Source organism: Syngnathus scovelli, chromosome 18, assembly GCF_024217435.2.
Source record: "Syngnathus scovelli strain Florida chromosome 18, RoL_Ssco_1.2, whole genome shotgun sequence".
Classification (NCBI taxonomy): Eukaryota; Metazoa; Chordata; class Actinopteri; order Syngnathiformes; family Syngnathidae; genus Syngnathus; species Syngnathus scovelli.
This window is the reverse complement of record NC_090864.1, coordinates 6,228,740-6,251,522: the sequence shown is the minus strand read 5'-3', so window position 1 is coordinate 6,251,522 and position 22,783 is coordinate 6,228,740. Positions and strand designations below refer to the sequence as shown.

The 22,783-nt window shown below is 47.8% G+C and overlaps 1 protein-coding gene across 2 annotated transcripts in view; it reads left to right on the top strand.

Moving 5' to 3' along the window:
• cdh7a (cadherin 7a) overlaps positions 1 to 22,783 on the top strand; it is a 44,253-nt gene that overhangs the window by 8,078 nt on the left and 13,392 nt on the right. For both annotated transcript variants that reach the window (XM_049749211.2, XM_049749212.2), the window contains exons 2-4: positions 549 to 1,113; positions 15,075 to 15,369; positions 17,093 to 17,212. In XM_049749211.2, coding sequence (XP_049605168.1) covers positions 874 to 1,113; positions 15,075 to 15,369; positions 17,093 to 17,212 — 655 coding nt within the window. In that variant the 5' untranslated portion in view covers positions 549 to 873. The remainder of the gene's footprint in view (positions 1 to 548; positions 1,114 to 15,074; positions 15,370 to 17,092; positions 17,213 to 22,783) is intronic.

Sequence of the window (22,783 nt, the reverse complement as noted above, 5' to 3'; positions counted from 1 at the left end):
AATTTTACTTGGCAACATCCAAGTTTGGCCGACGTGTAAGCCTCGAGTCAACCCAATCCAATTGCTAGCAAATCATATGTTCTGTTCAAGACCGAAGGATGACACTAAATTGCAAATCATCGAAAGATTTTCTTTTTTTTTGTGGGCGGAGCTTGTTGGCAAAGTTGGATGACTTGCCAAGTAACACAAAATTCTAACGGTTCCATCAAACGATCCTTTGTTGTTGCACCGTTTCGCAAATGCAGTGTAAAATCTGTGGTTACATCGCCCCCTCACTGTGACATCCTGCAAATGCATTTTCATACGCACTCAAACTTTGTAAAGGCAATTTACCATTTAAATGAAAAGTTGTTTTTGCACTCCAACTTGGCTTGGTGACCCAATTGCCTGTCTTTTGAGTTTCTATATGATTAGCGAGAGCATGTCATTACTGGTGCGCCAGTAATCACATTACAGGCGCGCCAGTAATCACATTACTTGCCGCGGTCACAGCGGCACTTTTGCTGACGTTTGCCGTTGTCTTTTTTGTCTTCTCTGCGCTCCGATAGGTGCCAATTATCGGACCCTGCCGCCGAGAAGCTTCTGGGCCACCGCTGACCCCGTTAGCCGACTTTAATGTCAACTCCCCGGCGCCCGAGTGGAAGGAATTACCTCGCTTTTAGTCTCCAATCGAGAAAAAAACAGCAGAATGCCGAGCTTGACCGCACCGCGGTGAAACGAGCTCGGTGCTGTGAGGATAAAAACCCAGAGGGGGTTTGACATTTTAGCTTCCAACCCCCCCCCCATTTTATTTATTTATTTATTTTGCTCCTCTTCTGGCCTGAGTGCGGTTTGGAGCAGCGCGGGGGGAGGAAGGCGGCAGGGGTGGCGCAGATGATGGCGCGGTGCTGCTCGGCCGTGCGCAGAGCCCCAGCTCTCCTGGCGCTCCTTGGCCTCCTGCTTTCCATCCAGGGAGCTTGCTCGGGGCCCGACGGGGGCGGCGGCTCAGGAGACCGGGACGAGTCAGGTGCAACCCCTCGAGGGGGCCCGCACAGACACAGACGCAGCTGGGTATGGAACCAGTTCTTCGTGCTGGAGGAGTTCACAGGAAACGAGCCGCTCTACGTGGGAAAGGTGAGTGACCCGCTTGGCTATTTTTTATTTATTTATTTATTTTATTTTTTCTTCTCTCATTGAGTTTGCATTTGCCACCACAATTGTCCCAAATGTAGATGCGTTTGTTTCAGCAGTTTGTAGCACTCAGCTTTGAGTTGCTTGGGGCGGGCTCGCTCTTGAGCGCACGGTAACGCGACTAATGTCGCAGAAACGACATATGTTGAAGCTCTCGTTGTAAAAGCTTGTCCTCAGGTAGCGGTGGCGCACGCAAGTGGAAGAAACTGCAAAGTGGAAGCAGCTGCAATGAATTCGGCCACATACTCCACACGCAAAAGCAAACTTCCAGAAGGTCCTTGTGTTGCCGTGGAGACAACCCGAACAACGCGCTAGCTCCTCAAAAAAAAAAAAAAAGCAATATGGGAGCGTATTGAATGTAATGTCGTAACTCATGTGGCCAGGCCGTGTTTGTTGTGAATTCTAAAAATAAGGCAGTAACCCACCAAGAAAATAGCAGTACCGGATGTTTACTGGATAGGTGTGGAATATTTTGAGTTTTATTGATGCTATTAGTTCTGCTGAAGCGATAAACATAAGATAAAAAACTTGCCTGCCTTTGAATGCATATTAAACCTCGGCTTAAGTGCAAACGCACAATTTCCTGTGTGTGCCGTTACATTTATTATCGGATTCGCTTACAAATGAAAGAATTTGCAAAAACAAGATGGTCATCCTCTTTTTCCACCGTCATGGTCCGGATTTGACCTCGACCCGAAAATAACCTTTAGTGCTTTACATAGTTTGTCTTAGTAAGCACATTCAGATCGGAAATGAGTTGTTCGGTCCACTGAATCAAAACAAGTAGGTCCAAACAAGGAAGAAAGTGCACTTTTATAATAGTGACATACCGTCGGGTGCATCCATGATTGGCTTGCAGCACTGTTGCCCGTCGTTAGGACAAAACGGCCGTGCGCTGGCGCTCCAGATGGAGTCATCTCCGTGCCCCCCTGGAGTTGTCTGCTCTTTATGATCCAATTACTTTTCGCTCTTTCCGCTCATCTGCGGGCTGATTGGCGGCGCGCCGTTGCTGTTTTCTGGCAAAGCCATTCAGAACCGGATTAGCGGCTCCGATCCCGTGGGGAGCTAGGTGGCCGCTCGGTTGTCCTGTTCTTCTCCGTCCCGCAACATCTAGCGGGAAGCCTTCTGCTTGGACTTGGCGCCGCGGAACCACGACACGCTAGTGACGCAGCACTCGAAGCGCTCGCTGGTAAACGTAACACGATTAGCCCTTGCTTGAAAGCAACTTTACCCGAGATTCAATGGCAGCTCAGAAGGCTGCGCGACGTGACATTCTTTGAGTGTGTTTTTTATTTTTTATTAAATTGTCAATAGCTTCTAATTGCAGTCTTTCAATGCGTCTTACTGGTTTGGTAAAATCCGTCCCACCTTGTACGCTGCCGACACCGCCACATGCTTACAAGGGCATTTGAAAATGACTTTTCTTTTCATATGACTAATAAAAAAAGAGGCTCATTGAAAGCCGAGGAAATTAAAAGGCTGCTCTGGCTCGTCCACTCTTTGAATGTCAGGAGAAAATAATTGGAGTGCACTAAACTGGAAAATTCGTCCGCGACGATGCACATTTGTCAAAATTGGAGGCTGACAAAGGTTGAAATTTTGTCGACGGCATCCAAAAAGTCGGAAAGGAGTTTTGTGCAGTCTTTTTTTGTTGCTTTACAAGAAATCAATAGACTGAGGTTCCCCGGCCCAGTGAAGTTCGCACGTTGACATTTTCACATTCCTCCATTTTGGCCCGTGAGTGGTGTCTTTAAAGTTGAATTGTAAAAAGATGAGAGTTTCTGCTTTTTCATACATGACAGTTAGCGCTTGAATGTGACAAAGTGCAGCTCTGAGCCTCAGGCTGCGCTTCTTCATCTTTCTTTTCTGCCATCAACTGATATATTATGTTAATTTTCCCGCCCATTGATCAAGGGAATGGATTTGAATGCGCATCCCTGGCGGGCGGGAGATTGCCGAACACAAATCGGAATAGCGAACGAACTCCTCTTAGCCGGAACACGCTTCTCAAGGGAACGCGGGCGGCGAGCATCTGTCCGCCGCCGCGGGGAAAGACGCTTGTTCGCTCACACGTCTGCGACTGAAAGGTGGACTGAAAGGTCCCCTGCGGACGTCGACGACATGATCCCGAGCGGGAAACGCTCACACGGCGCATGCACGTGTTTCTCCGGCTTTGCTTGACTGAAGCGCCTGCGGAGCGCACCTGCTACCTGATGTGGTCGCAAAGTTGCCATCTTGTAGTTGTCGTAGATATCCTCTGCCATTTGCCAAAAGGGGAGGAGGCTATGAAAACATTTTCCTTTGCCGCTTCATCAATCATTTTTTTACGACGGATGATTATATTTACGGGAAAGCCCATAAATAAATTTACGACGGTGAGTCACGCGCACTTTGCCACCCGGCAGCCGGACGCCGGTGACGCGCGCGATGCTAATGCCGCTTTGTTCGGCAGTCCTCATTATCATCGCCGCGGACGTCCGCTGTCTAAAAGGTCGGCGAGCGTGCGGCGTAACGGCAAAGGTCACTTGACATAGCGTGAGATGAGATGAGAGGAGGGAGGAGGAGGGCGATAATTCAGAAGGGTGGGAGGGACGTGCTAGTCAAGGTGCTGCAGAGAGCCCGGAAGGGCCCAGAAGTCCGTTTCAATTAGGCCCAAATTTGTAGTAACACAAAATGGACCCTGCTCGAAGTTGAACAGGAAGTGACATTTGCCCCAAGCAGGAAGAGTCGCCCATACGTGATGACACAGGTCATGTGACGTCATTCTGTTGCGGCTAGTTCTGAAGCGTTTGGCGTGTGTGCGAGTCTTCTTAAAGTGATGAAATATGAAAAGAGGAAGAGGATGTGCATGGAATAGTTTGATTCCAACTTTTGCGCCTGCCTCCTTTTATGTGCCTTTTTTTCATCTTCATTTTTTGTGGGTGGGTGAGGAGGGTGGGGGGAGGCCCGCTAGTGAACTGCTGATGTGTCGGATTTTCGTCATCCCCAACAGGTCTCGCTGCTGAATAATTCAAAAGCGGCCCGCTCGCTGCGGCAGCCCACCGTTATTGGTGTGCTGTGAATTCACGGAAAAAAAAAAAAAAAGTTTGTACTTGTAACTGCCGTGGATGGGAGGGGCGAGGTAAATTTACAGCACTTTTGGCGAGCCTCCATTTTACGACGGCGAGTGTTCCTGATTTGGCGGGCAGCGGACGTAGTGATATACGGCCGAGGTGGCTTTTTTATGAAGCCGACGAGACCGATGAGCTAATTTCACGTGCTTTTGTCTTTACAAGCCGGAGTCATATTCCATTTCATTCCCGCACAATCATCACCTCGTCAAGCTTCGCACATAAAATGGCCGCTTGATTGTGATCAATGCAAAGTGGGCGGCAAAGTCGTCACTGATGATTCTGTGATTGTTGGGGCTAAGCGAGCGCCGCCGAAGTATATTTGGTAGCATAAGCGGCTCCTTAAAGCACGCTAACAGCAGAATTTCAGAAAAAAAAAGACGTGATGTTTGGAATGTTTGACAATACAGCAACTCATTTTTCACATTTTTATTTAATTGGGTTCTTTCAAAACGTTCAAGACAAATTTGTCTTAAATATGTTCCGCGTATTTGCATGAGATTAAACCATTAATTGCTGCATTTTTGAAAATGTTTAAGATAGCTCCAAGAATTTCAATTATTTTGTCGTAGTTTTAATGTTAATGGATTTAGTTTTTAACAAATAGAAAAGTAAATGTTTTTGCATTACTAATGCATGATTAAAACATATTCATTAATGCACGAAATGATTCCCATTTATTCCCATTTAGTGCTACCTACTGCACTAATTAACCCGTAATTTATATTTTATGTAATTTCAAAAGAGTTTTATATATATATAGATATATATAACATGATTAAGTTATTAAATTGTATTACATAATTTGATCCTTTTTGAAACTTTTTTTTAATCTCCTTGTGTGTACACAAGTGCACCCCAAAAGGATAAAAGGATCGTGAAGCTTGTGTTCCCAAACAAGTGTCAAGGGCACAAAAAGTTAAAGCTGAAGCGTCAAGCTGCTTCACTTTTTTAATTTATTTTTTTTTGTAGCATTTTTGCCTGGAAGACGCTGCGGGACGGTATCACCGAGTTAGTTGAATTTCTCATTCTAACCTGATTAGCCTGCCTAATCTGTTTTTAGGTCGGTGTGTAAACAAGTCCGAATTGCAGCTGTGCTCCAGTCACCTGGAGGCATGTCGTCCAGTGAAGGAGAGCCTAATATGCTCAAAGTGCGGAGGGGAGGGAGTTGGCGTGAGCCACCTCCTGCTGTAATTAAGTGCGGTCGTAATGAATGATGGCCACTAATCCTAAAAGTGGGCGGGGTTCCATTTCCAAGGGGAGTGGGAATGACCTACATGTGCGAGCGCCGACTTTGAACGTGAAGAAGCGCTGCGGCCGTCTCATTTCCATCCCCTCAAACATTGATAGAGTTGCAATGCGGTCCTCCCAGCCAAATGGCCGAACGGACCATCTCGTCGACCGACTTCCGTGTCTTGATTTTCCCAGATGTAAATGGGATTAGCAAATTCATTTTATACACCAGCGTGGACGTCATGCAAGTCTAATGATCCGCTGAGCTTGCCATTCATCACAAGCCTGCCCACAGGAATAAAAAAAAAAATCGCATGATTTATTCGAATACTAATATTAATATTGAAAGCCCCCAGCAGCAATCAACAGGGCCTCGCGGTGGCTTTTTCGTCATCCATTTTTTTTGTCATCCAACTTAAAAAAATAAATAATTTATACTACTATGCTTTCCCAAATGTTAGTAACGGAATCGAAATAAAAAGTCATTCAATTCTTGCTGTCTTTCTTATGTTGGCCACCAGGGGGCAGTAGTAGGCTCACCTCTGAAAATCTCATCAGAGCTCAGCTCAGCGAGCAGCCAATGTGGCCATTTTCCTTTTCTGGCCCTTCTTGATGACATCATTGCATTATTTCTCTTGCGAGAAAATCGTTTTGCATCGATGAACACGCTCGTTCATAATAGTAGCCACGCCCGGTTTTGTATGCAATGCAATCATCTTGGATTGTGTCAGCCAACAATGATGATGATTTCATGACGGGCTGGGAGACGTAGCAGCGTTTTATGATCTCTGGCGAAAAAAAAAAAAAAAAATACATGCTTGTCGGCCCCATAAAGGGCTTCCCTGACGACGGGCGATTGCCAGATAAATGATGTTGCCGCTATTCAGCCTCCATCTCATTCCATTTGGACTCTTTCTGCACTTCCAATGACTTTGACACAGCCAGGATGCAGTCATAAATTTGCAACTCTCACTGGGAGGGGGGGGGGGGAAAAACAAAGCCGAGGGATTTCTGCAGAAATATCCTTGGAAGCGGGCCGATCGGCTTTCAATGGAGTAGATGAGTTCAGCGCGCGAATCAGAACGGTCCTGGCGGCCGGTTGACCAGCGAACTGCTCTAATTCAAATCCAGCACTGGAAGTATTGTGTACACTTCCAAAGTCTCCAAAGGCATGTTGCTCTTTAATTAAGAAGGCGTTTCATTGTTTGAAGTCGTGGAGATGCTTGTAATCCCCTCGGATTACATTTGATGCCGCGTTAAAAAAAAAAAAAAAAAGCCATCATGCTGCTGGTGTTTTTTTTTTTTTTTTTTCTCCTCTTTCTCTTTGAGCTTTGAGTGGTGCGAGGCTTTCAATCAAGGAGAAGTAAAACACGGCTTGAGTGGCAGGTTCAAGGATTTGTGTTGAGAGGAACAGGAAATAGATCAATTGAGAGATGCTGTTCGAGTCGATACATAGATTCAGTTTGTTTGGTGCCGGCAGAGTTTTGAGTCGAAGCCGCCGCCGTGGTCAAGTGGAAAGCAATTGAAGCAATTACGGCGTTCGACGTGCGTTGCCGTTTAAGTAGGACAACAAAAATGCCACACGTGATCAATAGTTACATGAGGACGACATGGAAGAGCAAATGGGAGCAGCCGGACTTCAATTGGGAATTTTTTTTATAAAATCGCAAGATGCAAAAGTGCCCATCGTAAAGTGACCTTGTGGCGACGCTCACCAAGTGGAAGAGGCTTGTGTCGTAAAGTCAGTCATCTGGCGCTTTGGGGGATTCGTCCAACTCCAGGGCCCTTTGTCAATTTTTAGCACCACGCTCAGTTTGGGAGTCCAGGTGGTCTCGCTCGGCACTCTGCTGTCGTTGGCTCTCGCAGCTCATAAAGCTCAATTAGCGGCGGCGCCATCAGCTTCCACTCCATGTCTGTAAGACACTAAAGCTGTCATGAAGCCAAAGATGTCACAATGGAGACGGGGTAGCATTTTTTGGCTTCCAATCGCGCTAAGCTAAGCGGCCTATGTCCAAGTTCCTCGCCTGGTTCTGCCCGTGTCCACCAAATCAGAATCCGTCGCTCAGCTGACCAGATGCCGCCACATTGATGAGTGAGAGGAGAATCTCGGGACGAGAGGCTTGTCGCCAAGAAGACCGAGAAATCGCTCCGGCTGATAAAGTGGCCGCGTAGCCGCGACGCTCGCCTTCTTTATAATTAGCTGCTGGCGCTAATGCAGCTGGGTAAATACTTTCAAGGGTCATTTGCGACTGTTTTATTTCCCGTGGCGGATGGGATCCACTTTACGTGGCAGTCAATCAATGCGAGTACATCAAATCAAGCGGCGTGCTCGCTTGCCAGGAGCTCCGAGGACACGCGCTCAGGCCAAACACGCGCGTGTACCCAACCCAATTCGCTCTGGTTGTATTTTGTTAAATGCTGTTCAAAATTAGTCACCATAATGTGAGGAAAAATGTGACATTATGAAAACGATGTCACGTAAATCTAATAATGAAGCGTAGCTGCGGGGTTTTTTTTGTGTCCAACAGAATGCAACCAGAGTGAGAGAAAAAAAAATGTGCGAAATCCCCTCAAACAGGAACCTTCTGTTTTAAAAGCAAGCCATTGCACGGTGACGCCACTTAGCATAGACCAGCCCCGGGCTTGAATATTACATGCTAATTTCTCTTGGAATATATTCCTCATTCTTTTTAAAATATAATGCATAATAGCTTTTTTTGCATAATTGTTTTCTTCCAAATAGCTGTAAAATGCCATAAATGAAGCATTGTGATGATGTCATACGAGAATCCATTGTTGATTTGGAAGCAAAGCAGAGTGCACTGCTTGGCTGCCACCAGCAGAGGCGCTGTTGAGCTGTGACTCCAAGCTTGCCTGTAGAAGAAGAACAACATGACATCAGGTCACGCTGTTGAGAAAATTGTTTGCCTCATCCTAATCGCCTCATCTCAGCCCTTGGTTGCCACGGTTACAAAGAGTGTTGAGCATTAGACAAGATGGCCTCCTCTTAAGCAAGCTGCCTCAGGTCTCCTTTTATGACTGCCCCCTCAAAACACTCTTTTGCCACAAGCAAGCGTGTCAAAATGGATCTGAAAAATGCCAGATAAGTTCTTGTTTGCATTTTTCTGAGACAGGGCCCGTCCCGGCCACGGCAATTTGCAGCGACGGCATGACGGCAGACGCGTTATTTCACACCTGGGAGCGCTTTTCAAAAGTGCGAAATTGAAGACGTCTCCTTCCAAAGTCGTCGGGCCGCATCCGATATCTTCCCGGTTAAGCGTGATCCGAACCCGGTGAAAAGTCGCCGGATGTCATCGACGTCTATTAGCTGAAAAACGAGGCGCAAACGGAGTCGTCGGCATCTCCAATCCGAGCCGGCGCCGCTTTTGGATGCGATTGGAGTCGATGGGGCAGATGGATTGCGCTATTAAACGCCAGCGTCTGCCTGACCGGCTCACAGCAGCCACAAACATCAGCGCCCTCATCAGGAAACCTCTTCACGCTTCGCCCAGGACTTTGACTAAAGGCCACTTTTGATAAATGTCAGGCTCCAAACGTTTTTTTTCCTTGCGCATCCTCTACACGGTGGCGTTCTCGTGCTCGTCCGCCGCGCGGTTTGGCTCTAGGAGCCGAGCGGTAAACACTGGGTTGCTTTTCCCGGCGGTCATGACAATATTTACACGCAGCGCCACGGAGACCTGCCCTTTCTGTCTGAGTCCCACTCCCCCCCAAAAAAAACCTGCAAAGACAGGGAACTGAATTACCCACAGTTATATTCTATAGATCAAGAAGAGGCCGTTCTGTCTTTTGATCACTTAGCCGAGCTCCAAATGAAGCAAGTCCAAATGTAGAATGCAGTCGTCTCCCTGACCAGTCAATTGCCTAAAAAGATGCAGGAACAGGTTGACATACGGCGTCGTAAAATATTTCCCGGATACAAAGATTGGACAAAAACAACATTGGGATTGGTTGTAAATCGTATTGATGCTAACGATAAATCTGCCGCCGTGTATCCGACGCGTCCTAACGAGCCTAGCAGCGGGGCGTAAACCTCGCAGAACTCCTTCCGGCTCCCTAAGATGGCGGCCATCCTCGGCTAACGTGTCGCTAATCATGCGTGGCCGTCACCCGCCGCCCCGTGTCCTTGTCGGCCATCTTAATCTGTGGCTTCAGGCGTCCCGGCAAGGAGATTAGCGATGTCGCTCTCGTTAAACGAGAGGACGGCCATGTTTATGAATCCAAATGTGTGTAGAGAGCCTGAGAGCGGTAAACAAGCAGACGCAATTATGCCAAGGAAATAGCAAAGATGCGTCTTTGCTTCTTTTGAGATGAAGAGGAAGAAAAGGATGAAGAAGGGTACTCAAGTGGCTGTTCCACTTCAACTCTTGAGACTGAGCTTTGTTCTCGACATCATACAGATGCACTAATGCGATTCCCTGTTCATGATTTTTTGGGGCGAGCGTTCACCGAAACCGTTCCGGACATGGGCTTTTTTTTATTTTGCAAACGTCGTGGCACTTTGCTTTTAAGTTACACACGACAAAGACGAAGCTCATCAAAAAGTCACTTTCAAGCGCACTCGAGCGTGATTGCACCTGGAGGGCTTGCATGACTTGTGGCGCTTCAAGCTTGGCGCACCCCGGACGCCGCTGGACTTTTATAGCTCGGCGTCGCACCCGCAGCTTTACGGGCTACTTTGCGGTGGGCTAATTAGCCCGCCGGGGTCCATTCGAGTGGACGTTGGCGGTGTGCTTGTGCTTTGCGTTTGCTCTTAACAAGTGCAAGATGCTGATGTTGGCGGATGTGCGAAGTTTGAAAATGGATGAACAGGAAAAGATGGCCGACGCTGAATAAGACGTCTCATCTCACTCGGAGATCGGCTTGAAGTCGCGTTGATAGCCGGTTCTTGGCTGTTTTCGTTCTTCTTGCCTACCTGCCCGTCTTTCAAGCCAATTTCGCTTCCACCTCACTATGAGTGAAAGCCTTCAAATAATTCAAAGTGGCTCGGCTCTGATTAGCGTCTGCCAAGAACCCTCCGCCCACTTCCCGACTAAGCTCGAGAGGCTTGGGAGTTTAATTATGGGGACTCTAATTAGTGTTATGAGTGCGGCGCGACCCCCCGTGCGATCTCATTGACCCCGAAGCATCTGCACGGGTGTCGCCGCTGCCGCCGCCGCCGCCATTGTCTATCAAGCGGCGCGCGTTGCCCTGAGGCTGAAGACTCACGTTGGATGAAAAGTAGCTTTGCACGCAGAGAGCAAGGCCAACTAATTAGGCGGCGATAGAAACACCATGATGGATGAGGCTACGGCACAGAAAGGGAAATCTCCCTCATTTTACCTGTGCAGGAGCAATTTTAGGATATTTTATTGGGCTTTTTTTTTTTTTTTACAAGACAATGCAGAGTGGCTGCAAGATGGATGGAGAGCGGCCGCAAAGCAGCGCGCACTCGCCAATTTTGACTTTTCGCTGCGGGTCGTGCAAATTGGACAGCAGAGGCAAAAAAAAAAAAAAAAACCTGTGAAGGGCTTTGTCACATTCCCCTCGAGATCAAGACAGGAAGGAAAAAGGAAAAAATGGAGCGGCGCCGGAGAAGCTCCCTTCGGCGGCGTAATGGCTCCTCGGCCGCGACGCTCGCTTTTTCATCATACGCCGGCAAAATGGGATTGAGCAAAGTGTTTTTCAGCAGCGGCGGGCTGGCTCACCTTGACGGCTCACCTTCACAATGCAACAAAGTTGTCGCTGGTAAAATCAGCTGCAAATCACCAACCGTGTCATTAAGCCAGCGTTTCCCTCCGCCCGGCTCGCTTCTTCTTCCCCTACTTTTTTTGCCCACGCTCACCTTCGGGAAACAATAACAAGAAATCATTTGGAGTGCGTGTGAATAAATTACATCTTGTTATTATTAGTAGTATCTTAGATATTCTTTTTTTTTTAATATATATTGTTATTGTTCTCATCGTCATCATCTGCATCATCGTCATCCAGGAAGTGCAACTCCTAATGATGCCGACAGCAATGACGAAGCTACTTGTCAGCAAGTGCAAGTGTGTCAGCGTCTCAAATGACATTTTGTTGCGGTGCTTTTGTGGAGCGTGTTGGCAAGCGACAGTGCGCCTCGTAAATTGTCGTTATTGTGCCACGCCGGAGGGGAAGATGTGTCAAATGCACACCTTGACCCCGTTGGAGCACCTCTGACAAATCATATTATTTGCTAGCCGACGTGAGAGTGCGAGACAGACTGTGTGTGTGTGTGTGTTTATGTGTGTGTGAATTCACAAGATTGTAACTCTTTTATGAGCTCCAATCGTCGGTGGAAATATCTGGCCAGGCCCTCGGAAGGCCGATATTTATAGTTGTACTTCTTGCTCGCCAAAAGAAAGAACGCAAGGTTTACACTGGCTGTTGCTTAAAATCAACACTTCACTTTTGTGTGTGTGTATGTGTGTGTGTGTTGGGGGCCATTTGTAAATGTTGCAAATCATAGAGTAGCATTAGTGCACTATCAAAGCTCCTCGCCTGCAGTTTTTGTCGGCTGTGACTCACAGCAAGTTGAAGCATGCACTTAGCCACCCAAGGTAACATTCATTTCAGTTAGCTCCTGTCTACACACTTGAAGTCCAAGAAGAACGCTGGCCGGCTGGCCTGGGCCGGGCTGCATTTATCACCTGTGAAATCAATGACGAGCTGCTAGCATCTTGATAGCTAAAACGAGCGGTTACCAACAAACACCGTTCCCCTCGTGTGTTTCTGCAGGTGACACCAAGCCACGCCGAAACGATACAACCGGCTTGTTATTGTTCACTTTTATTTCGAGGTGTCCATCAGACGCTTGGCAGCCTCCGTCTGCCGCTGCGCATCAGGGGACGAAGCAAAAAAAAAAAAAGCCTACAATAAAATAGCGGCTTTGCATCTGACTGGCCTTTTTTTCTGACAAAGGAGCTTTGATTCCCTCCTCTAGAACCATTTGAAAGGGATGCCTATTCCTGTCCCCCATTCATGTGCATCCCTGTGATGAGGGCGCACACACACACACAAGAATGAAATATCGGAATAAATACAAGAGCTTGCCCCGACTGCCACTTTGATTCAGTCTATTGATGTGGGAGCGGGCGAATGGTGGCCAAGTGGAGGGGCCATCAGTCGCTTTCTTCTCATCATCCAGCCACTTTATTAGGAACCCCCAAGGGGTCTCAACTCCCAGCACAAATGTCCGCCATTCAATATCCGGGTTTTCCCTCGGCAACTTTGGCCGCCGCATCACGTCTCATTGTTTCCCCGACTCAAAGCGGCGACCTCTTTGAATCGTGGCAGCAGCGGTCGGTGGAAATACAAACCAGCTCGCCGCATTTTTGTCCGTCTTTGTTCACATCTACCTTCTCGTTGGCCAATTTGTAATCAGAGGCGATTCAAGCGGCGGCCCGCTTCCTGGCAGGAATCGAGTCCAATCTGTCAACAGCCCCAAAATATCCATTCCAATTCCATCCTAATGGAAAATGATTGAGAATGGATCAATAGGAGTATACTTCATTCATACTTACCCAACAACTTAATCAACATTATAATCATAAATAATGAGACATAATGACACGAGAGATTTAAAAAAATAATAATAATCACACAAAATAAAGCAATTGATTTAATTTTACCAATCAACCAACTTGGGTTTTGATTATAGTGGGAAAAAAAAAACGGGTTTAAATGGTGTCCATGCCGCCCCCAATGAATTTCCCTTGTCGCATCTCCTGTGGCGACAAGTGGACGAGGTGAATGGACGCAAAGCGCCGACGTCCGAGACAGCTGCTCACATGGATTCTTTGCGTGACATCTCTTTTTTTGTCCCCCCCTTCTTCTTTTTTTGTAGCGCCGTCACACATCTCCCTCTCATCTCGGCCTCCTTTTTAATGATTCACCACTCGAAATTAATGAATGATGCCCGGCGGATTGAAACGTCTGCTCGGTTATTGATTTGCAAAGTAGAAAAATGAAAAAAAGGACCAATTAAATGAAGATGCAGACAGGAAATGATATTTGGACTGAAATAGAAAGTGCAGAGCAGAATCAAATGGGGGGAAGGAATGTCAAGTCTTAGCAAGGTGCCCAACCTCCCCTCGCCAAAATGAAATGTTGACTTTGTTAAACACGCGAGCATGGAGCCACTCCAAGACGCCAAATGGCAATTCTGGCGCTTGCCAAACACGCCAGCTCTCGTCGCTGATGCATCGCAGTAATGGAAAACCTTTGGCGTCAAATCAAACTTGCAGCGGCGTCGCTTATTTCCCGTCATGTTGACATTCTTCCAATAGATTGAACGAGGGCTTCCGACAATAATCCGGCGCTAATGCAAAGAAAATGTTGACACATGCAGCCTGTCGCCACGCTATATGACAAACACACACAAACTTAATTAGACGCCGCTGCTCACAATAACGGCAAAAAAGTCATTTGACTCGAGCCAATTGTTCTTTTCCTCCGCCGTGATTGAAAAGCACAACAAACGAAAACATGATTGAGCTGAGATGCCTGAGTCGCCAATACGATGATTCTTGTTGCCTTTTCCAGGCCGAATGTTGCGCATTCTTACGGTAGCGGCTCGGCGAGTTAAGTTACGTCTCGGGCCGATGCGGCCTTGAGACGCTCAACTCGCCGGCGTGTCAACGACTCATTTTACTTGCAAACAAAGCAACAAGCGCGTCACGGCACTTTTACTTTGAAGGACGCCGTCTTTGTGTTGACAACCTATCGGTTGCATGCTGCTTTGATGCCCACATTATTTTGAAGACTTAAATTAGTGTCATGCTACCATTTCTATTTGTGGGGCTGGAGGAGCGCTTTTCATTTTTTTAATGGCCTGCTAATAAAAGCGAGCGGTGGGTCCAGATGACCTGAGCTGTCTTCCATTTTGAACACCGTGAATGAGGCACTCATAGCATCTTGCAGGCGCCATGTAAACGCACGCCATTATCCCACTTAGTATATTCGACAAACCTAAATAAGCCTCCCCCCCGCCCATTCTGTCCCATGAAATGGAAGGTGCTCCATCACGGCATCTGCAGAAACATTTTTCTTAAAAGCCTCAACTCACCACTTGTGGCACTTTGTATTGCGGCCCATTAGAGCTTCAACGACGCCGGACGTCACTCTGGGATTTTCAGACGCTTCTTCAGAATTTTTCAATGATAACAGGCCAGCTTTAGTCGACCCTTTTTCATCCTTGTTTTGCTGGGCGATATGAAAAATAATAAATATTTTTTCTTGTCCACCGACGGTGTGATCATGGATTTGTCCACACGGCAATTTCATGTGAAGCAATCAAAAGGGACTTATCTCACTGGGGAACATGACCTCCGCGCTCGGTCTATACAATTGTGAATTTATCAAAGAAGCTTTCAGCGTTTCCAAAAAGAAGCACTGCTCGTCCAGATGAATGCAAAGCGCCCCCCCAACCCCCCCCCGATGAGACATCACTGCTTATATTAGCCATATCCTAAATATGAATGCGGTAGCCAAATATACACAAGGTCTTGATATTTCCATTCATGCCTTTTTTGTTCGGGCCAGCTTCACTCGGATGTGGACAAGGGCGATGGCAAGGTGAAGTATGTGCTGTCGGGCGAGGGCGCCACCTCCATCTTCACCATCGACGAGAACACGGGCGACATCCACGCCACCAAGAGGCTGGACCGGGAAGCGCAGGCCTACTACACGCTGCAGGCGCAAGCCGTGGACCGACTCAGCAACCTGCCCGTCGAGCCGCGCTCCGAGTTTGTGGTCAAGGTGCAGGACATCAACGATAACGAGCCCAAATTTCTCGACGGCCCCTACTTGGCGGGAGTGCCAGAGATGTCGCCGCTAGGTGAGCTTGCTCTCATTTCCATTATTTGCTCGTGCATTACATTTTAATCTCTTGAAACGAGCTTGTTTTGGTGCCGGCCGACTCCTTGATTTCCATCCATCAGCTAAAATGCCAGCGCGGGCCTGAAGGCTGTTGATGTGTGACGCACGTTTGAGAGGCCACCGGAGCAAAACAAGGCACGCCTCCGGGGTGTTTCCTTTCCACGCTTACCTGCGTGGTCACCCTCTGATTGAGGCAAATCCATTTTGATTGGGGGACAAAGCCGTTATCTGGCGTCCTCCAGCCGAGACGGTGAAATGCCGCCGGCTAGGCTGCGAGCTGCCACCTCATCGGTGTCACCGGAGCGTTGTTACTGCAGTTCTGCGTCAAACTCGGCATACAGACTGACATGCTAACTTCCTGCTCTGGATGAGATATGGAAGCCATCCAAAAGAATTGACGTGATTGGTAGCTACAAGACCGTCCAAGGCCAGTAGCTAACAACTAACTAACATGATACTCTCAAGAGATCGATTTCGATGGACTAAAACAACTTGCTCGGATAACTGGCTCATGTCTCATTTGCTCATTTGCGCCGTCTTCCATGGCCTTTTGTCTTTAAAAAAAAAAAAAAAAAACCTGTCCACTGGAGAGCGAGCACATCCCTCGAGGTTTTTTTTTTTTTTCTCACTAATGCTGTGCTTGCAAAAACCGATTAAAAATAAATAAATAAAACTCTTCCCTGGTCCTTGCATGCAGATGGAAATTAGCAGAAAACAAAAAGTCAGTCCTTTAAAGTACAAATGGACTTTTTTTTTTTTACCAGCCGCCACGGTTCAAATGAGGCCGGACCCCCCTTGCCGGTCCTTTGACCTTGGCGCTCCCAGTGAGCCGTAACGGAAGCTGTCATGACTAAGAGGCGATGATATAATCCGGGCGTCCTTCTCCGGCCGGCACGCTGTAACTCCTGCGCAGGGCGCACGGAGCCGCCGTCCGCCCGCCCGCCCGTTAATTGTGCTTCTTTACGAGGCGCCCGGCCGACTCTAATCTTCCATTTCTGTGATCACTTCATTCTGTAAAAGCCCGTAAAACATGGCTCGCCTCGGAAAGTCGCGTTTTTTACGAGCGGCTTTGCTTCCCAAAAGGCGGCGCTTTTCTGTCATATGCTACAATCTAAACGTGCGCGTCGTTAAAGTGAAATATGAAGAAGGCGGGCAAGGAGCCTTTTTGAGATTCCACCAATGCGATGAACTCAACATTTTGATCATGTGACTTTCAATTCAGTCTTGAGGGTTGGAGCCCAAAAATGTTAGCATGACCCTTGCTTGAAAACCCAAGAATGTAATTTAGAAATGTGAGATGTAATTGCGTTGTGTGATGCGCGAGAACATCCTGGACAAACAAGGCTTAAGTACTCGATGGGTCGGACTCTCCATCTGGCGTCGACATCTTTGGCTCAAAACAGAAACAAAGGGAGTAGAAAAGAATTACACTTGAGCTTGCAAACAAACAGCGGCGGGCCTTTGAGATATTGCGTTCTTGACAACATCCGAAAATAACAAGTCATTCCGAAGCTAAATAGCGGCGGCGTTGACGACAGCATCGCACCTAATGACGTTATTTACCGCCTGACAAGTTTCCATCCTTCCAATGTGACTCAGCTTTCAAGTGCAACCGCAGCCGTTTCCGCAATTAGCCGTGTCGGTTGCCGTGGTAACTAATGAAGGCCCGTTCGCCCCCGCAGGAACTATGGTGGTGCAAGTGGCGGCCACCGACGCCGACGACCCCACGTACGGGAACAGCGCCAGGGTGGTGTACAGCATCGTGCACGGACAGCCCTACTTCTCCGTGGAGCCCAAGACAGGTGGGTGCCTCAAGCACGCCATTTTTAAAAATAATACACAAAAGTAATTGAGAATCCGTATACTGCACAGTCACTCCATCTGACTTTTGTGAGTGAGTGCGTGCGAGCGTGACGTGCGCGCGCGTGTGTTGCTAGCTCCATCGCGAACCTCGCTAGCCAATTAAGGAGCAGAAGCGCCGTCACACCTGTGAAGCTTGTTTACCACATTGCATCGGAAAGGCTCCATCAAGCCCTCGATGCTGCGAGACAGCCGTAATGCCGGGCTCAACTCCTCAAACGAGCGCCAAACTTTTCCCGGGCGCCGACTTGACTCAAGGAGAGGCGAAGCCGCGGCCGGATAATGGCTGGATTGTAAAAACACCTGCGATGGATGAACGGCCAGAAGCAACTGCAGCAAATGAATGGCTCACACACACACACACACATCCGTGTTGTGTATCTCCACGGGGATCCGTATATGTTTACTAAAATGTCCTCTCAAAATCCCTGGTAGCGGTTGGGATGTAGAAAATAAACGAGCGATTCCAAACACAGCGGCTGCTTTCAAACATGTTCAAAGTCGCTAATTAGCACAGAGGGATTTTTAGCGTAGCCGACTATGGCATCAAATGAAAAATAGACGTCGAGCACTTTTCCGGAGCAGCAATGCTGACGTGCTGCACAATTTCAGCTCATGTTGAGTAACGGCGACGGGAGCGGTTGGAGAATGCCGAGGTCGTCATTTAAGACTTGGATTCGCCGACACGCTGTGTGACAATATCCTCGGGTCGGACGTTGTTTTTATCCACAGCCACTTGCTCAGTTTGGCGGCCTCATGTTTCATTCGCTGACTCTAATTTAATCTGATCTGGCAATGTCGCAGTTTGTGGCTGCTTTTAACGATGTCATGAATCATAAAAATAAAATGAAAAAAAAAAAGAAGCATACTTCTTTCCCACCTGGCCCGGACGCTTGCTTAGTTGTCTCTAAGCGACGGCGCTAATCCACTCGGCGAGGTTGGCGAGGCTGTTGTTTGTCGGCTGCCCCCCCTGCTCTCTATCTTTGTTACCCCGTGCGGCGCCGGTGTCACTCCCGGGGAGAGGAGATGATTAAAATCCCGACTGCGGCGCATGGCCTCGCATCGCGCTCTGACTCGCCGCCCCCGGTGCTAACCAGCCGCGTTGTTTCCGCGCATTTATCTGACTGTCGCCTCGCTACTGGCGGCAGACAGGTGGCGAGCACCCCCCCCACACACACACACACACAACGTAAAAACGGCAGACTTGAGCTCTTCAAGATGAAGAGGGGAAGCTGGGATTTGCGAGGCCCCTCGGGCAGCCCCTTTTTCGCCAAATAGAGCCTTGCGACACAAAAACGGGGCAGCGGCGTCTCCGGCCAGGTGAGCCAACCTGAGACACGAAGCAGGCCGCATGTCTGCTGCCAGAGCAGATTGCCGTTTTGCATATGTCGACACAGGCTGTCCTAATTCCGCGGCGAAATCTCACAATCACATAATTAAGGGATTCCGAAAGGAAACAGCTTGCCAGAACCCAAAACGGGTTCAGTTGCTTTTTCTTTCTTCAAGGGAAACGTTGCAACAATTTGCCGCATGTGTTTGTGCACTTTTCATGGAACTCTCCATCAATGGACTCCTGACAGCGCGTGTTAGTCACACTCGCGCATGTTTTGTTTTGTTGTTTGTCATCAGAGGGAAATAATTGCAAGGCAAGCCGCTGTATTAGCCAACAGCGGGAGGCCGAGAGATTTATGAGACGCCTCGGGCCGTAATGTTCTCCATTTGGAGCGGCTGCCGCAGCGGGAGCCCCTTGCTAACATCTCCATCATGAGGCGATCACGGCGAGCGGGCGTCTCCTATCTGACATTTTCACACGAGGGCGGTCAGTCGGGATTGGACATGGCCTTTTCTTTTGTTTGAGCGGCCGCCTTTTAATTAGATTCTCCGCCGGGAGCAGACAAAGCCGTCTGGCCGGCCGTCACCTGTCACCGACACGTGAGGTGAGGCGAGGTGAGGCCGCTCATGTCGCCTTCAGCTTGCGTTTCACCCGAACCCGATTCCACTCTTATTATTTGTAACTTTGCGAACGTGCGTCTTGTTAATTACAGCTGAAGTGACCTGCACCGCGGTCGAAGGCGCACTCAGCTCTAAGCCGCTGGAGGCGGCTATCAATTAAGAGCCCGGTCCTTAGCATCTCGCCGCAGCATCACCTTCAAGCTCAACTACCACTAATCGATGAATATAAATGACAAAAGTAAAGCGCTTCAGGCATGACGACGGATGTATTTGGCCGTCCGCATTATGCGTGGCTTGCAAGCGGCTGCGGGATGAAGTGGCGCTTCCCAAGGGCACCTTGGAGATTCAATTTGGGATTAAAAAAGAAAAACGCAGAGTTGTTGCAAGAAGGCCATTCGGGGATGCAACAGCGGGCAACTTCCCAGCTTCCCCCCCCAAAGCCCTCCTGACAGTTAGGCACTTTGTCAAAGTCACCCAGCACCAAAGACCATGGTGTGTGCCGCAAACCGGACTAATTAGCAAGTCACACTCGGAGGCCCTGCTGGAGACAGAACGAGAAGTAAAAGTTTCATTTCCCAGCTTGTAGGCGGCTGTGTAAGATGTGCCACAATGGAAGGAACCGGCTTGTGAACTTTAGCACCAGAGACTCACTTTTTGAAAGCTGTTGTAGCTACCAGGATGGGAAATGAAAGTAACACAAGTCCAAGTCAGACCTGCACGGTGTGAACTTTAACACCCAAGGCTTCCTTTTCCTGCCCTGCGGTGGTGTGGAGAGGGGGAAAAAAAAAGACCCAAATGAGATCCTCAGTAAGAGAAGAAATCAACTTTGCGGTTATCTCGTCCTCTGTCTGCAATTGTGCGAGAAAGCCTTTTATTTGCTCTGACAACAGAGATAAGATTTGCCACAAGCTGGCACGTCCTGGAACCGTCCATCGGCTCTGAGCTGGAGTCTGTCCCGAAAGAATGTTGGCGAGAGGCGGGGCGCGGGACGTGGTGCAACGTTGCCTGATCGTGACCTTTTTCCTCAACCGGCCTGCGGTTGCCGTGGTAACCCTCTTGTCACTCCTCATCATGCCTCACGTCTGCATGTCACGTTGTCGTTGACATTCGGCGGTCAGCGAGAGTCACCCGTAGGTGGACGGCGGCTTAAGGCCGGGATGTAGCCAGGATAGAAAATGTATCCGCTATCTCCCGCGCAGACAAGATTGCTTCCTGCTCTCATTACGCCGAGGAATCGGCCGCCGTTAAATCTTTGCCGCGATGAGAAAAGAATGGAACTTAGCCAAATGGAAAACACGTCCCTGGCGCAGGCTTGAGATTTGCCCGCAGATGACAAAATTGAATGCAACAATTTCAAAAATGTGCACGCCACTAGGGATTAGCTGGTGGGGTCATTGGTCAGACACACTTTAGGCCAAATTCAGACAAATTTCAAGGTCAGAAAGCTCATTTTTATGAGGCATGCTGATCAGAAGACCAAAAGCTTGCAGGATTCGTCCAATAATCGCGGTAAACATCTTTGAAATATCAAAGAACGCAAAATACCCGTGTCGTGATTAAAAAAAATACAGATTAGAAGTTTCAAAACGTGCAATGCCGATTAGGTTCTGCTTGTACACACGAGCAACTTTTGCTGATGAACACGTAGGCTAATTAGTCAGACATTTTCTTGCCAAATTAGCATTTCTTACACACTTCAATGCTTCCGTTATTTCTCTGTAGGCTAGTAGGAATTTTCCATTGGCCTGGTGGTGCCAATTTAACAGTTTCTTGACAAAGTAAATGGTAGGAAAAGGCCAATTTTGACTCTGTGGGCTGCCACAAAGTTTCCAATAGACTTGCATTGCCAACTTTGTTGCAAGTTAACTCCATCAAGTTGAGGTCAACGCATCCCACCCAATATTCCCCTCAAGAACTAAAACACTCATAAAGCAACTTCTGGAAAGCCATAAAAGTCTTGTAACAACTCCAGTCAGGACCCCCCCTCCCATGATAGACAACTTAAAATTCCCATCCTTCCTTTTCTGTTTTTTTAAAGTACATATAGAGATATATATATTTGACAGTGAACAGCAGACAAAGTCAAGGCATTAAGACTTGTATAATGCGCCGCGCTGTCACGGCAGCCAATCAGCTTCTTGCTGGCTGGAAAGAGAGCCAAGCTTAATCAGCGGTGCTCGGCCAGCGAAGAAGCCCGCGATGTTGGCGCTGGCCCAAAAGCAGTATCTGGGTGCACATTAAAGTGTGTGTGTGTGTGTGTGTGTGTGTGTGTGTATGTGTGTGTGTGTGTGTGCGCAAGCTTGACAAGTTAATAAAGCAAGCGATTGTCCTCCAGAAAGAACGTTAACAAGCTACACTGAGCAATTTTCCACAAGACTCGCTGGCCACTTCATTAGGTAGACCCGCCTCACCTTCTAACACTTGATACAAGAAATATATTAAAAAAAAGGTAGATTCTCTGGTTTGATTGATGACACTGTCAGAGAGGTTTTAATTTCGCACTATTTTTATTATTGCAGTGGGCTATGTCAAGGTGAACTTCCTGTTTATTTTCAGGCTGGGCTCCTTGAGACTTTTTTGTGCATGTTTTTTTTATTTTTTTTTATGATAGATGTGTCCACCAAATTTCCTGCTGAAGCGGGAAACTGGTCTTTTGTTCTAACTTTAAAGGGAGTACTGCTGGGCTCATGTTCAGGACCCCTCAATTTGTTCCGCGTAGGCGTACCTAACAAAGTGGTTGCTCTCATACAGTCTACTGAAACACATTTCAGTATTTAAGTATAAATCCACATGATTTATGAGAGGATTACAATCGTGTGAGTGAGAAAAAAACAATCAGTGATGAGCTGGAGGTAATCCTGATTTATGTCCCTGGCGGTTCCTCGTATAAACACGTGTTTTTAACAAATTAATGCACTTCTTTGCAAATATTGACGACATTTTTTGAAGTGATGCAATAAAACTTAAAGAGGGGGGAACAACTGAAATAAGCAGCGGAATTGTGGCAAAACAGTTTCGCCTGCCGCTATCGTCCTTGTCACGGCGGCCTCATTAGCCGCGACTACAAACATAAAAAAAATATATGCTTGGCATAATATTAGGCTTCTTCCCACACAACCCACAGTGTGTATTTTTTATGGATGTAGTTTTAATTCATGAAGTGGTGACAGCCACTGCAATGCAGCGCCTTAAGTTCCCCGAGTCAGGCAGAAGCTTGACAACAAAAGACTCGCTTAATGTTCACCGTGAATACGTGAGACCATCAGACAGCTGCGGGAGAGGTCCGGGGCGCCCAAATATCATTAGAGCACAAATTTGGCCCTTTTCTGGACAAACAAAAGCCCTCGCTACAGCTTCCATTCGGGAACATTTCCAGAATTCCGCCAAATTGGCAAAATGGCCGACTTCCTGTTCAATTTCAGGCATTGAGCTTCGCTTCTGGCGTGTTGGGGCTCCCAAAAAGGCAATTCATTCTTTGGAAAACAAGTTAAGCACCACAGCTTTGAAACGATAAACAATCTTACGACATAAGTGAATCATTTTCAGGGTCAACAACAACA